Here is a 17,119-nt window from a genome sequence, read left to right on the forward strand (position 1 = left end):
CTCAACAGGGCTGACTGTTCCATCTTAAGGGAATGGAAAGCCCTGTTACAAATAGCAAACATATACTTATATTTAAGAATAGGAAAAGAAAGCAACCCAGGTAATAATCCTACTGGTACAGTCTAAGTAACATGCAAGCATTCAAAACAAATTTTGACAAAAGAATAATTAAAGATATGGAGACAAATGAAAAGTAGGATAAAATACAGTTTTGGTAAGCTGAAATTACATCACAACAAACTAACATTTTTTTTGCTAAGATAAAGGATTTTCCAAAGAATTTCTACGACAATCTGAAAGCTGATAATTTGGCACAACAGAGGAAGAGAAAGACTTCATTACATTAGGATGACTACAATTGTTCAATGTGAGGGACCATATAGAAGTGATCTTGGGACAAATCAGGTGAAGTTTTTACAATAGGGATAGGGAGATACTGTTAACATTAGACAAGATACTGGTGAGAACAGTTCTGGTCTATCATGTTCAAGAAAAAAGAGTTGATCATCCTAGCTATCTATCTTACAGAAAGAGACTAAACCAAATTGGCTTGTTTAGCATAGCAAGCGATATCTGACTGAGATATGACTGCTGTCATACACATCAGGAAAGGTAAACTTCAGAGAAAGAAAAGCATTATTTAATCTAAAGGACAATGCTGGCACAATAAGGAAGAGGAAATAAGTTATAATAAATATGTTTCAGTTGGAAATTAGAAGATCATCTCTGGCTTTATTAGGAGTAGCTAGGGCAGAAAACTGAACCAGTTTTAAAATAGAGATTGACACATTTTTTAAAGGAATTATATGAAATAATTTCTTAAAATAGGAGAGGGCTGGACTGAATACAATCTTACTACAGTCTTCCTAAGTTCAATAGGGTTCAGAAGTGGAACTGCCAGGGTTTGGGCCCTGGCCAGCAGCACCAGCTGGGACCAGGCTGGTTGCAGTCGTGGGGGCAGTTGGACCAGCACAGGTGTTGCTTTGTCACCTGTTGACCCAAAAGTTCTATGTGTGTAGCTACCAACACAACCATCCACTACAGAATTTTAGATTTATTGGATGAATTAGTGATGTGGTATCAAGATTATAAAATTCTTTCCTACATAACTTTGTTTAAAATATATAAAAATGCCACAATAATTAAACATTCTGTTTTGGTGACTTAGAAGTTCACAACCCGGGTAAAATAAGCAAACAACTATTTTGGTAGTGGTTTTGGAAAAGTTTTAAAATGTATTTTGATCCAGTTTGGCCCTACACCTAGTGAAAGCCTTTGCATATTTAACCATCTGTCCTCCTCCTTGCACCAACTATGTCACTAGGCATATATGAATTTCACTGAAGATAACATGCCAGCTGCAAACTATTTAGCATATTTCAGTTGTTTGCTACTACATAAACTATTTACAGAAAAAATGGAAAGTTTTATATGCTATGTATCTTTAGAAAGTTCTCCAAATTTGGGGCTTTATTTTTTCCAAGCATAACATTTGGAGTGAATGACTACATTAAACCAGTAAGCAAATTGTTAAAAAGTGAATCCATCTTCCTATGCTACATCATGTTTACTTAAGAAACTTTTTAATGGACATACATCTTATCTTATCTTTTTTTCATTGCACCATCAGCTTGAGATAACATCTATAGTCTAGTAACTATGATACTACATAATTCCAGCAAGCGGGGTGCCTTCAAATATTCTGAAATGAATATTTTACCTGTTTTGTATCCTCTTTTTTTCCCTTTGCATAATTCTTTCCTGTATCTTTCACACTCCTAGAAAGAAAAAGAATTTCACTATCAATCTGAATTCTGAGTCAGAGAAAAATACTACACTGAAGAAAACAGTTCTTAGTATAAAAAGAAAAAAGCAGTGCTGAAACCTGCCAGTAAACTCATACTTCCACAAAAAAGCTGCCAGCTACTATATTCTTAGCTTCTTAGTGTAGGTCTCAGATATGGGACAGTAAGCCTATAGCCAAGTGATTAATCAGTTGAGAATTGCATAATCGCTCCCCAAATATACTGCCAGACAGGTCCTATTACAATTCCTGAACAGAAATTATAGGGAAAATTAAGGAGAACAATTAATCCTGGACATGTATTTATTATTACTAATACTACTGACATAGGATTGACTTAGCATAATGTGTTCTTATGCAGAAAATCAGAGATTTACATTCCAACCAGGTCATTTATTTTGAAATTAGGAGAACTATGAAGACAGCATAATCAGCCCTTGAAAATGAGAAGAAAACCAACAAACTTGGTTGCTTTCTGGCAGCCCGTCTTACTATCTTGCAAGTTTCATAGATTTCATAGACATTAGGGATGGAAGGGACCTCAGAAGATCATCGAGTCCAGCTGAGTTTATGAATTTCAAACACAACCTGCTTCAGACAAAGCAGCAGAACAGTTGCTGAGACTGTGTTACAGAGAGGGCTGAGGGCATGACAAAAACAAAGAGTGGAAGTAAATAAGTGGGATTTATTCTTACACTCTAGGAAAGAGAAAACCCTTTCATTTTAAGGTCTTTAAAGAATTTAAAATGAGAAATGAAAATTACTTGCCTACAGTTCTGCTTCTTTGAAGATAACACTCTGTGAAGTTTCCTTACTTTACTTTGTAAAGCAAGTACTAAATGACTGCACAGTGCCAACTGCGCAGTAGGGCGCATGTGTGGACATGCCCCATAAGGCATAATAGGTAGTTTCTTGAATAACATTAATGTTGTAAAAATGCTTATAAAAAGACCCTAGTATGCTTCATAGATAGGCTGCAGTGAAAACTGCTGCTGGATACTGACATTTAAAAATAAGGTCCACGGTGGTGATTTTATTTGTGACTTTTATATGGGTGACATGTATTGTACACTGTGTGATGATTTTAAACATCTAAATGTACCTTTTGTGCTGGTAGCTGATTTCTATATCTTGTCTTGGGCTCTGTCCTTGGTTTTTGTGCTCACTGTTCTGTAAAAAATTGAAAGAAAAGTTCAATTCATAGTATTCCGATTGTAAGAAATCTAGTGAAAAAAATGTATATGAGCTGTTATAACTCTTTTGTAGAATAAAGAGGGTGCTGCAAAATCTTTTATTTCATAAACAACCCATATGGCATACTGTTTTATTCTTTTTACACTCCATTGCTTGTAAAGGAAACCACTGCATATGAATTGTGTTGGACTAAGGCCCCTTTGAAAGAAAAGTAATTTCATTAAGCAAAGGAAATAGCAGAAACATCAATAAAGCAAATCCTGAATATGTAGCTTGTAGACTGGTACTGAAAATGCTAAACATTTGCTTGATTCTTATGGCTAACGTTTGAGCCCTGCTGCATTTCTATATAAACGGAGGAAAGGGGCATAGGAGCTGCTGCTTTTGTGCAACAGGTAGGCTGAATCATTTAGAATATGTAACAGCCTGAGTGAAACCTATCTGACTTCTAAGGAGATCAGCTCCTCAGAGCATTAGCACATATACTGTGGTCTGTAGCATGTACTCAATGGAAGTTGGCAGTACTCTTCTTCATAGGGAAAGAAGAGTTCATTCCACTGTACATGCCACTGGTTCATTTTGAGGAATCTTGTCCCTGTCAGTTGGATCTTTACAGCACAGAGTTAGTTATTGCCACTGCCTTTTATGATGCTTTGGCCACTTATGCCTTTCTTCCTGAATACCTGGAGCTTGTCTACATTTGGAAATTTACCAAAAAAGATAATACAGAAAGTATGAAAAATCACATAGATGCTTTTATTCCAGAACAAGAATTCCATTTCCTCGATTTAGCTTAAACTACTTTGGAAATGGATTAAACTAGCCAAATGGATTAAAACTAAATTCATGGATTAAATTAACAGAGAAAGACATGCTTATTCAGGGCTAAAATTGTCCATGCCAAAGTTCACATATCCTAGAACTACTACATTAGTAAATTTCCAAGAGAATACAAACCTTGCATGAATTGCGGGTAGTAGGCCTGTCTTCCTGGCTAAGGAAAAAAACGTTATACGGGAAGCTGGTATTGACTGATATTTTTAGGCTAACATTTTCTATTAAAAAAAGATTCATCCAACCTTTTCTTTGAGAAGCTTATACACCATCATTTTTTGCAAAAGAAATGTAATATTCAGCCAGCGTAATACATAAGTGGTTATTTGTCCCACAAAATTTGATTTAGATGTTGCGTGTTACATATTGTAATTCCCATCTTTCCATTCTTGTGGAAAAATATTGACAAAAATCACTTGCACTAACAAATATTGGCTTGTAACGCCTACAATTCCTGGAACAAGCAGTTTGAATATGACTGGATTGGGGAGAAAGGCTGTGTTGCCCAAAAACCTATAGATCTGGTTCATTATACCTTCAGCCAAAGGCACAATATGGATCAGGAGTTGCACGCCAAATCCTGGGCATGAGAGAAAGAGAGCAGTTTACTACTTTCCTGGGGACAACAAATGACTCATAAGAGGTGAGATTTACAAGAAGCCTAAGAGAATTATTGTCCTTCCCCCATGGACATAAAAAGGGCTGCTGTGTTATAGTCAACTGTAGATCCTTTGGATCATTGTGTACCTGTAAGATGTTTAGTCAGGTGCCTGATGAGTCCATTTGTGGTGAACAAGCCCAATTTGACAGCAACACAGTTTGTTACAAATCCATGTGCTGTCTGAGTTGGATTCCAAGTTTACAGCATGTTGATTTCTTCTTTCTCACTTTGCTTCCATCCTCTGGATCAAAGTAGCTTCACATTGTGCTGCACACAGTGGCAGGTGTTCCCACTAGATCAGATGAGATTCTGTGTTCTCCTCCCAGCTTTCTACCGTGAATGTCTTCATATCATTTTTACACATCATAGTACTGCCATAGAGGGCGACCCCACTTTCTAGAGCCATCTTAGAATCTCACTGTACAAAATATTCTTGGGGAAATGGTCTCCTCTCATTCTCCTGGCATGACCAAGCCATAGCAACCTCCTCTTCTTGATAGTGGGTTCTAGGTGTGTCAGTCCTATACGCTCCAGCACCCGTGTTTGGTATTTTGTCTTCCCACTTTATTTTCAGGATCTTACACAGTCACTCTTGTGGAAGCTGTTCAATCCCTTGATGTGCCTAGAACATGTAGTTCACATTTCTGAACCATAAAGCAGGGATGACAGCATGCAAGTCTTTTAGATTTGCATCTTCACCTTAGTAGATAGTTTGTTATTATTCTATGCACATTACTATAATAGCCCAGAATTCTTAGCTGCTTTTTCAATTGTTAGTCTGTTCAGTCTGAAAGTGAAGATTCCCGATGATTATCGAGCCCAAGTAACAAAACTGTTGACAACAGCAAGAGATTTTTCTCCAGAGTGATGTCAGATATAGGTTCTTCCATCCTTTGGTACGTGACCACAGTCTTCTTGAGACTAACTGTCAACCCAAAACGCTTGCATGACTCAGAAAATCTGCCCAAGAGATTTTGCAGGGAAGATTCACTGTGGGCAACCAAGGTCACATCATCTGCAAACACATCAAACTGTTTTTTTCTGGACAACTTACTAGTATTCTGAAGGGGAGATTAAGTAAGAAATTCATGGTCACAGTATAAGAACTGCCAGACACTGAATTCAAGGCTACATTCATTCTAGAATGCATAAGTATATAACATCAGATGCAATTTTTAGAATAGTGGCACTCAACCTTTTGGCCCCAGAGGCCAGATGAGGCACATGGTGCCAGTCTGCAGACTGAATCAGACCCCTCCTGCTAGGGGTCTGCTAAGTCCTGGGGCCTTGTGCCACCCCTGCCTGCTGAGATTGGACCCTAGACACACCTGCCACCCCCTGGCCAGCTGTGTGTGCCAGGGCTATGCTCCAGGTCCCCTTGTTACACCCAAGTGCCAGGATCAGGTCCCCCATCATCCTGCATGCCTCATCTGGCATGCAGGGCCATGGCCTAGGCTCTCCATATACTAGTGAAGATGACAAGGCACCACAAGCTGGATCTGGCCTGAGGGCCAGGCGTTAAGCACCCTATTTTAGAATGTAAGAACCTAAGAAGCCCCATGCTGAGTCAGACCAATGGTCCATCTACCCCACTATCCTTTCACTGACAGTGGCAGTAGCAGATGGTTTAGAGAGAGAGCACTGAACAAGTTATATCTAGAGTGCCCACTAACTTAGCTCTGTGAGACCTTTCCTCAGCTTTTCTGCATCAGCTTGGAATTTGACTATCTGGAATAATGTAGTATCAGCCCCAAATTTGGAGATTTCACTGTGCAGCCCCATTTCTAGGCCATTAATGAAAATGTTGAACAAAACTGGGCCCAGCACAGGTCCTTGTGGTACCCACTTTTAACCTCTTTCCTTCCCAAAATTGTGACCATTAGACTCTACTCTTTGCTTCCTATCTTTCAACCAGCTCTTGAGCCACAAACCAACCTTTTGCTCTAATCCTCTCACCACTCGGGATTTATAAAAGTCTTTGGTGATGGGCCTTGTCAAGCACTTCAGGAAACAGCAAGATATGTAGTCTCATGAAGCAAAGATTCAGTGAAAATTTATCATTTGAGGCATTATCTCTTCATGTTCACATTACCAAAAATTAACATCTACTTCTATTTTAATAAAGTATCATCATGACAGAGTTACAAAGTATCAAAACTTCACAAACACTAACCTTAAGATCCCTCTTCTGTCTTTCACTTTCCTCTCCTAGCCTTCTTTCACTGTTCTCCCTTGGTTGGCTTTCTCTACTTTCATGGTAATATCCTTCTTGATGTCTCTTTGTTTCATGTTTTTCTTCCACATGCTTTTCAAAGGACTTATGACTTGTGTCTTTTGAGTGTCTTTCTCTTCCTGCCTTAACTGAATGTTCATGTTCTCTTTTCTCTCTGTGCCTCCTCTCTCTGTCTTGATCTTTATGTGACATATGCCTACGTTCACCTTCATCTCTATATGTTAAAAATTTGTCAAGAGCATCTTTGCTGCTGCTATTCTGGAAAAAAAATATAAATTAGAATTCTTGGAAGATCTGTAATTAAAATAAGAGAAGTACTGTAATTCTATAATTCTAGAAGTTAGGAATGGATAGATCTGCCAGAAAAGCACTTTCTGAACAATATATTATTAAGTATTGTATCCAATCACATTTCAAATTACAATAAAACTAGGGCTTCCAATACTACTTCTAGGAAACTGCATATCTCATTATAACTATAAGATCCTGTTTAGATTATGAATTCTTTACAAATAATTTTTACTCTTTGATTTGTTGTGCATGTATTCTGTAATCAAATAGGATATATACCTATAATATTTTATTAAAATAAAGACCGAAATAACAGGTAAAACCTTTTGATGTACAGTTAGGATGATGCTATACACAAATAAACTAGAGCAGTTTGCTTTCTGATTGTGTTTAAAGCAAAATGACTCCCTGAAGATTATTTATGACAATACCTAAAACAAATCAAATTTAAAATATTTTACTTATGAAATTACAGGATGCTCCTCCTTTAATAAATACAATTAAGGAATTATTCAAATAAATACTTGTAAACAACAAACAATATGTAAGAAACACTATACATGTATTTTGGATTAGCCAGATGCTGGAGACTTCTTGATGTCCAATCTATTTGTTATCTTTCACCATTATCTCATGCCATTATAAAACACTTAATTTATTTCCTCAGTTTACCTTTCTTTCTGTATGACATCTTTCTTTCTCTTCATCTCTTGCTTTTGTGTTGTCTTCTAAAATATTTTAAATATGAAATTAAAAACATATTTTGTTAGTAACATTCAAGACCCTAAGTATGCACATAACAACTTAGACTTCATATTGGAAGCTTATTCTACAGTTCATTGACACAGGTGTTAATGTAAATAGAGCTCCTACCTTCCTTTCAGTAGAATGTATAAATGTAAAATAAAGTTCACATCTATCACCTTTTTAAGGTTTGAACTTATTACTAGCAAAGAATAAAACAACATATATTTCTGCCTAAACTTTCTCCCTGGGATTGGCTGTTCCTAGGTTTTTCCTGAAAGATCTCTATGCTCTTGTGAGAGGCTTTACTTCCTACCAAAATCAAGGATGCCTCCACCTGTCAGTCATCAATAAGTAGGAACTTACAGAAATTGTGAAATCCAGAATTGACTGTTTTGCAGGCAATGTCCATGAAATCCACAGGAATAATAATTAAAAAAAAAAAAACCCTAATGAAAATAAAATGCTGGCTCCCCAGAGAGAGACAGCAGCCCTCATGGCACTGCAACCCAGCTGTGCAATCTGATGGGGGGGGGGGGCGGGAGGGACAACTGCCCAGTGTGAAGGGCAGCCCAAGATGGACAGCAGTGAGGGGCGGGGCTGTATGACGGACAGCCCTTGCAGCTGATCATCAGCAAGGGGTGGGGCCAGAGGCATGGGGGTCTTGCTGGAATCAGCCCATGAAAATGGTGGCTGGCCCTGCACTCTCCCTGAGAAATTGGCCATCCAACTCCTTGTGTTAATGAGACCCCTATCAATAAGCATGCTGTTACTTCAGGTAGGCAGGGCTCAGGTACCTAATGGAAATGTCCCATATATTGCCATGATTTAGTCTGCCATTCAATTAATTACCAAAAATTGTTATTGTCATTACTACCATCAGCAACTCAGCGAGAGGAAATCTTTCAGGTTATAATCAGCCTTGAAAATCTCCAAATTTTATTTTTAAAGGTACATATGATAGGCAGCCAAAGTCCATTGTCTTTATGTTCTCAGCCCATTTTTATCTATAAACATAAGTGAAATACTTCAAAATATATAAAGCAAAGCAAGCCACATACCTAAATGATCCTTGCTCCCTCTCCTTCTATGATGGCCCTTTTCCCTTCCTTCATAAGCCCTCTGGTCACTCTGTATAAGCATTTGCTTCAAATGATCCCTTTTTTGTTTTCTTTGTGCTTCCTTATCACTCTCCTTTTCTTTTTCTCTTCTTGTACTATATTTTTTCTTCTCTGCATCTTTATCTTTAACTTTCTCTCTCTCTCGTTCTCTGTGATGATCTTTTCCCCCTTCTCTCTCCCGCAATTTTTCCCTGTCTCTTTCACTAGATTTAAATCTTTCTCTTTCTCCCGTCCTTTCTTTGGTCTTTCCTCGGTCTTTGTCTTGATCTCTGTATCCTTTGTAATCAACCGTGTCATGAATCTCTCTCTCTCTTTGCAATTTCTTTTCTTTGTGTTTCTTGTCTTCAGACTGACTATCTGATTGTGACACCTAAAGATTAAAAACAAAAATTAATGCATATTTATAATTTAGGAACTCTGTTCCTATGGCTTTCTGCACCCCAAAAGATGCACAGATTTTGGAAAGAAAAATGTTGACCAACAGCCATCATGGAATATTCTTTTATTTTAATAAGTAAATTGTAAGAGATTAAGTAGCAAAACTCTCACAGCCTGCTTGGGCTGAGAGTTACTTCCACTGGTGTAAAAGAACCAACTTATTATACAACATTCTGTACAATCATAAAAATAAGGATGCCAGCTCTCTGTAAATAATATAGGCTAGCCCATGCATATAGCCTCCCCACTGAAATTTCTTTCTTAACTAAAAAGTATGCAGTAAGTTTGCATTAAGTGATTTGTAATAATTAGAAAACTTTTTTCTTAATATACAATCTAACTGAATCTAAATCAAAAGAACTTGTTGTCTTTGCATCTTAAACATATAATTAATTTCACTAAAGGTGGTCCAGAAAACACCTAAACTGATTCTCACTAATTTATAAAAAAGAAAGTTACCCTAAGATGTTTCTTCAGTTCATCTGATTTCCAGGTATCTTCTTTGGTTCTTCTCTGGAAAAAATACCAACATAAACAAGTTTAAGGAAGACTGAATGATTGAGTTCAGATTCAAAGAAAACCACTTTCTATATTATTAAATAACAAGTTTTCTAATGGCTATTTCCAACTAAAAACTCTTTGTGCCTAGGCATTTCAAGACTGTAATTTTTTCCCTCATAAGAGATTTAACACACAGTTAGCACTTTCTGAGCACTGAAGTATAGGCAACTGTCAATACTCTGGATCATGGTATACATGCAAGAAGTTCAGCTAGGTATCTGACGAATCTGCCTGTGGCCAACAAGCCCAACTCAAGACCAACACAGCTGGTTACAAGTTTTTAACATGTGAGTCACTATACTTTATTTTGGCTAGGATAGACTGGATGGGGGCATGGGTTTTTAGCCCACCTTTTCTAGGGCACACCTCAGGCAAGACAAGCGGTCCACCCCTGAAAAGGGCTGCTTGAATGCCTTGGTAGCTGGCTCAGGTTACTTATGCCCCTTACAGAGTCCTGTGACCAACACACCAAGACCTTCAATGTGTATACACAGGCAAAAGTATGGAGGAATGGAGGCTGCCCTAAACCTACCAACCCCACTTTATAGCACTGAGACAGTCCAAAGGCCATACTGAGTCTAGATGTTCAGTGCCTCAATGGATGTAGCTTCTCCCAGAGAGCAACAGATAGAACTGCTGCTGACTGCCTAATATCTCAGCAAGAGCATTTTGTCGGAGCGACGTCTCTTAGACCTAACTTCAACCAAAGAATATCCGCATGGCAGTGGGGACAAGGGTTTTAAGCTGTCCTATACCCACCTTACTCCGGAGATTGCAATACTGGTATTTTATAGGAGCTACCATGCCACGAGCAGCCCCATCATATTGTCACCAGTTTCTCCAGTCACTTTATGGTCACACCCAGGACCATAACCAGCACTGGAGTACAACAAAATTAAACTTAAATCACAGTATATTCCAAGCAAAATGAACACAGAAGGTGTTACTTGTGGCTTTGTACATGCATTCATTTCTACCAGCAAAATTTTCAGGAAATTTTTACAGGTAGAAAACAGTCTGGGAGGTGCATTCCAGACCCAAGCTGGAGAGCTACACTACAGGGGGCACTAAAGGGCTGCTCCCTGGGGCCACCCCTGACTTAAGGGAGCCTATTACTTGACAACCTGTCCTCTCCTCTGCCTGGGAAGAGGAGAGACTGTCAACAGACAGTCCACGAGCTTTTAAATCACCTTGTATACAGCCCGTCTAGACTTCACATGGGGTGATTTAAAGCCAGAGGAGCAGGGAAGCGGGGTTAGAAACCTCTGGCTAAGTAGCCTTTTTTCCAACAGGAGGTAAAGTCGCTCTCTCAGGAGTGTAACTGGATACTAGCTCCTTGAGTCAGGGCCATGGAGAACCAGAGGAGGTTGAGAGACCATAAGACTGAGGTCTCACAGTGGGAAGGAGCAAGGGCTGGTTTCAGGGGTCTCTCCCAAAGACTGGACAAAGCTGCAGACGGTTCTGGGCAAGCATGCCCTGTAGGGCACTCTGTGACATATTTATACCTTATACTCTAAAATACAGCCTTATATAGTTTCATAGTAGCTAGGGTCAGGAGGGACCTGAACAGATCATCTACCCTGACCCCCTGCCGCAGCCAGGAATGAATGCTGGGTTCACACAGCCCCAGACAGGTGATCATCCAACCTCCTCTTGAATTTGCCCAAGGTAAGGGCGAGGACCACTTCCCTGGGAAGTTGGTTCCAGATTTTGGCCATCCTAACTAAAATATTGCCTTCTGATCTCTAACCTAAACCTATTCTCCATCAGCTTATTACCATTGTTCCTTATCACACCAAGTGGTGCTGGGGAAAAAAGGGCTCCACCTATTTGCTGTTGATCTCCCCTGATGAGATTGTAGGCAGCCACCAGGTACCCCATCAGCCTCCTCTTCCTGAGGCTGAACAGGTTCAGGTCTCTCAGACTCTCCTCGTAGGGCCTGTCCTGCTGCCCTCTCACCAAGCAGGTGGCCCTCCTCTGAACCCTCTCCAGGCTGGCTACATCCCTCTTGAAGTGCGGCGCCCAGTACTGGACGCAGTACTCCAATTGCGGCCCAACCAAAGTCGCATACAGGGGGAGTATCACCTCTCTGGACCGCCTTGAGATGCATCTCTGGATGCATGATAAGGTATGGCTGGCCTTGCTGGCTGTGGTCTGACATTGGCGCCTCATGTTCATCTGGGAGTCAATAATGACTAAAAGATCCCGTTCCGCCTCTGTGCTTTCAAGAGGGAAACTCCTCAGCCTGCATGTATGCTGTGGATTCCTTCTCCCAAGGTGCAGCACCCTGCATTTGACTACGTTGAACCCCATCCTATTCTCATCTGCCCATTTTTGTAGTCTGTCTAAATCAATTTGCAGCCTCTCTCTCCCTTCAAGCATGTCCACCTCACCCCACATCTTAGTATCATCAGCAAACTTGGACAGCATGCTTTCCACCCCCTTGTCCAACTCGCTGATGAAGATGTTAAACAGTGAGGGCTTGAGGACCAAGCCCTGGAGTACCCCACTGCTCTTATCTTGCCAGGTTGAGTACAACCCATCCACCACTACTCTCTGCGTGTGCCCCATCAGCCAATTTTTTACCCATCCAACTTAAGGACACGCATGATCAGATTCAGAATTCTGACAAGGTTAAGGCAGAAAAACTACATGAGAACTAACAAGTAGAACATTGTGAAAGGAGAAAAACAATAATAATAGTAATAGACCATGACTAAGCAGTACTGTTTACTGAAGTAAAATTCATGGAACTGAGAAGTTGCTTGAAAACCACTAAATTGGATCATAACTGTCCTCTAAAATACATTAAAATAAATACTAGAAGACTGAGAAACTGATAGAAAAGAACATGTATATTGAACAAAGACTAAAAAATTAATTCCGGTATTAACCAATTAAGGGATGGCTTCCTGATTTGAATCACACGCCGTACTAAGGTTCCAATAAGGGATCACTTATGAACATTTTTAAATATCTACAGCATGTGCTAATCATGTTTGATAAGCTGACAAATTATTCATCATTTATTACATTATTAGTAGAAGGAATAATAGATGGTTAAAAGCAACCTATTATATGCCAGATTTTATACCCATGTATAACAATTAATTAACCATTTAAAAACATTATTAATTGTCTACTAATTATTTATAGGCTATTTATCACTGAGACTTTAATATAAACTGAAATAATTATTTGGTGCTCTGTGGCTGGAATAATATTTCCCAGGTATTAAAAGACTTATTGAAAAACTTGTCTGTTAGCATGCAAGTCCTTTGGAATTCAACTTTACTTCTCTTATCTTCCTCCACTTATAAACTAGAAAAACACTAAATTATTGTTACAAAAGCTTCCAGGAAAAGTACATGTTGTAAGGACAGCCTAAGAAACCAGCTTCTTGCAGTAAAGGATGATCCACATTTGAGCTTGATTTGGAATCCCTAAGAGTTAGAGTGGATAAAACAAATTAAAAATAAAACCTTTTTATGTAGATTGGATTACCTTGATTTAAATTAAATACCACTTCTAAAAATAAACACTTAAACATCATTGGAAATTGAGAGCAGGGGACAGATACTCAGCTGGTATAAAATGCCACAGTTCTACTTCAAAAAATGAAACTATATATCAGCAACCTGTCCCATAGCATATGGCAAAAAAGATAGCTGAGCTGCTATTAACTCAGCTGATCAGATGATTTTGTTACTTTTAACAAGCTAAATTAAAGAGCAGGTTTGAAGAGCAAATAAACTTATTAGAGATAGTACTCAAAAATATGCCTAGAGAAGCTACTACAGTCAAGGAAGCAGGAGGAGGTCCTTTGTACTCTATAGATCAGTTTCCATTTATAATACAGAGAGTCTCAGATGGGAGAATATAAATTATGCTATCTTTGATTCTTTTTAACTGAAACAGTAAAAGGCTCATTTCTTCAATTAAGACACACTGTCCGATAGCATGACTGCCTCTGGCCCTCTGACAGTTGGGCTTGTGTGGCATTGTTTCACTTATCAGGATAATTATTGATCATATATGCTAGCTAAGAAGTTGGAGAAGTAATGAAACTATTGCAATACCACATGAATCACCATATCATTTTTAATGTGATATACCTTAAGTGCATATTAAATACCATTATTCATGCAATTGTAATGGCATTGCCAAGTCATTACATTCACTATGTAAACCCACATAAGTCTAAATATAGCTAAACAAACTAACTGTGAAACCTAGAGCTACCAAATGTTAATGTGCCAAATTGTGATAAAATTACATGATTATGGCATACAGAGATTTAACTAGTTTTCTAGTGAACGCCAGAGTTTTTCATTTTGGTGTTTTATAACTTTTTCAAATATTGCCATAGTAGTACAATATTAATGATAAGTGTGGGGACTCCCACAGAAGTATAAATAAAAAATTGTAGTCACAAATAATAAGAAATTTCATCTAGACTCCAAGAAACAACCATGCTTCCCTATTTTCAATAAACTACAGTATCTCATTATCAAAGTCTAGATGTGTGGGCCCAATTCAGTATGTACCCAACTGGGTCCTGATTCTGCTGCATGGGGCCCAGTCTCACCACACAGCAACAGTCTACCCAGGGACCCAATCCTACCATATGGCAATGGCTTATCCTGGGCTCAGTACTGTTGCATGAGGCTCCATGGGGCCCGACCCCTCTGTGCAGGGCCAGCCCAGTTGAAGCTGATCCAGGCACATGGAGCTTAGAAATTTGGTGGCAGGGAAGCAGTGGCAGCTTTAATTGCTAGCACTCCCATCACCAATTTACCAGACTTGTGGGGAACCCCATGGACTGGAAGATGTGGCTCAGCAGGCTGAATCTGGCTTGTGAACTGAGGGTCAAGCACCTCTGCAATACCGGGATCATGGTGAGGAAATCAGAAAAATAGGATTGGAAGGGACCTCAGGAAGTCATCTAATCTAACCCCCTGCTAAAGGCAGGACCATCCCAGCCAAGCGTTTAACATTTTCCAGTAACGGAGATTTCACATCCTCTGCAGGTAATGCATCGTAATAGCTTGACCATCCTCATATAGTTACAAAATGCTTCCTAATATCCTATCTCAATCTCCTTTGTTGCAATTAAACCCATTACTTCTTGTCCTGCCCCTGTACACAGAGCAAATAGATGATTACTATTCTCTTTATAAACAACTTTTAAAATGTATATATATTTGGAGACTGTTATCAAATTCTACTCCCCACCCCCAATTTCTCTCCTCTGGATGAAATACTCCAATTATTCTATGCGTGTTGTGCTGTCTAGGCCTCCAGTCTGCTCTCTGGACTCCTCACAACTGGTCCATGTCCTTCCTGAACCGCTATGCCCAGTGTCAGACACAGGCCTCCTTGGAGGTGAGCCCCCGCACCTCACATGTGACACGCTTGCCTGCATGTCACAGACTCACTGAGAAGGGACCTCCAGAGGCACCTTTGCCTTGGCAGGCCGGTAGGGTTGCCAACTCTGCCTGAAGCTATTCTGGGAGATCAGCATCCTCCCCCACAACATATTATATTAACTTACTTTCTTAACACATCCTATTAAAATCTCTCGAATCACTTTCAACTGTCACTGGGTGATTGATGCTGATTCCTGGCCAATCTGGGAGGGCTGGCGGGTGGCCCAGCCCCGGCTCAACCCGGTGGCAGAGGGATGTGGCCTGGCCTCGAGGGTTGTGGGAGGGAAGGACCCGGCCTCACTTCCGCACACCGTGGGGATAAAGGGGCCCGGCTTGGCCCTGCTCTGCCTGTACTAGCGTGGGGCGGGGCGGGGAGAGGTGGCAGCAGTCACTGGCACGGGGGACCCAGCTTCCCCACTCCCCGCCTGCGACTCGCAGCCCCCGGGGAGCCCCGGCCCACCCTCACCTTGTCGGGCTCCATGGCAGGCGGGCCGTAACCACGGCAACTGCGTGCAAACTGCCTAGCAACGGGCAGCGCAGTCGAAGCAGCCGATCGGCCGAGCGCTCGATCCACCCCTCCGTCCCCCGCCGCAAAGGATTGTGGGACTGGCGCTGCGTCCCGGCCGCGCTTCCCGGGTGGGGCAGGTGCGCAAGGCTGTAGCTCGGGACTGGCAGCGCCGCTCTCTGCTCCGGCCCGGACCTTGTTACACTCCACTGCTGCCACATTTTCATCCAGCTGCGTGACATGGCTCCCCAGGCTGCGCTTCACACCCTTGGATTAATTTAGAAATTCGGAGCCAAAGTAAGGCAATATGATAGAGACATTTAACTTGATTTAAACTAGGCAACACAAATAGTACACGCTACCCAAAGGCTGGAGAGAGACAGTAAGTTGGAGCAGTTCAACCGTGTCCGATGGTTAAAAAAGACACCAAATGAATTAAATTTGTAAGCTAGAACATATGAAGATAACAGCCTTACAGAAAACTTGAACAATATAGTAGCTTTAAAGAATATTGGTTCCCTGAATACACCCCTCTTTTGTTTAGTATAACTAAATGAACCTATGCGTGTCTCTGCTTCCAAGTACAGTTCAGCTCTAGTTAATGATGACGGTGTTTTGTTTTTTCCAAGCACACACTTAAGTCAATGCCATCAGGGATGGAAAGCACCAGTATGAGGGTGACTGTGTGGATTTGGCATAGGGCCTTTCAAAACCAAAGCTCACACACTAATCATAAAAAATCATAAAAACTAGCAAGCAAGAATGCAAGTCTGGAGATCTCACGTCTGATAGAATTTAAAATCCATTGGATCCAATGATCTTTAGACGTTTTAATTGTATTTTAAAATTAATTTTACATTTGCATTGTGGGGCAAGTAATACAATACATTAGTAGTTTTTACTACTAAATGATGAAAACAAGAATTAATGAGTGTTTTTGAGAACATTTTCCTTATAGGCATTGAAAAGTACAACTAACTTGAATCACTAGGGGGTACACAAGCATAGTGCCACTATGAAGAAAATGAAATGGTAACAGTAGTGCTAGGATTACATATAAATTTTGTGTCCACATGTCCTTATTGTGTATTTCTCCCTCTTTTCCCCTCATGTTATCCTCCTCCTGCACACCTTACTCTGAAAAATAAGAATGTAAATGGTAAACTGAGCAGTGTATAGTATTGCCTTACGGTGTTCTTCTAATGCCTCCAGACAGAATGTACTGCCTTTGATCCATTCTCTTCCAACCAATTCTGATGAAATGGAGTAGGTAATATTGCAAATCCCAGGTCAGGAGCAAATCC

The 17,119-nt window shown here is 40.2% G+C and overlaps 1 protein-coding gene across 3 annotated transcripts in view; it reads right to left on the reverse strand.

Annotated features, from left to right (window-relative positions):
- Nucleotides 1–15,930, reverse strand: part of DYNC2I1 (dynein 2 intermediate chain 1) — a 41,190-nt gene extending 25,260 nt beyond the window's left edge. Inside the window, exons 1-7 of one of the 3 annotated variants that reach the window (XM_090047590.1) lie at nt 15,777–15,929; nt 9,780–9,833; nt 8,823–9,252; nt 7,690–7,745; nt 6,667–6,984; nt 2,907–2,974; nt 1,721–1,778 (exon numbers count right to left, since the gene is read on the reverse strand). In XM_090047590.1, coding sequence (XP_089903716.1) covers nt 1,721–1,778; nt 2,907–2,974; nt 6,667–6,984; nt 7,690–7,745; nt 8,823–9,252; nt 9,780–9,833; nt 15,777–15,791 — 999 coding nt within the window. In that variant the 5' untranslated portion in view covers nt 15,792–15,929. Of the gene's footprint in view, nt 1–1,720; nt 1,779–2,906; nt 2,975–6,666; nt 6,985–7,689; nt 7,746–8,822; nt 9,253–9,779; nt 9,834–15,776 lie in introns of those variants that run through there. The other 2 variants (XM_090047591.1, XM_090047592.1) reach the window with 2 other exon arrangements.
- Nucleotides 15,931–17,119: the final 1,189 nt, after the last annotated feature.

Source organism: Crocodylus siamensis, chromosome 5 (assembly GCF_052110815.1).
Source record: "Crocodylus siamensis isolate JL-2025a chromosome 5, ASM5211081v1, whole genome shotgun sequence".
In the NCBI taxonomy this organism is placed as follows: domain Eukaryota; kingdom Metazoa; phylum Chordata; order Crocodylia; family Crocodylidae; genus Crocodylus; species Crocodylus siamensis.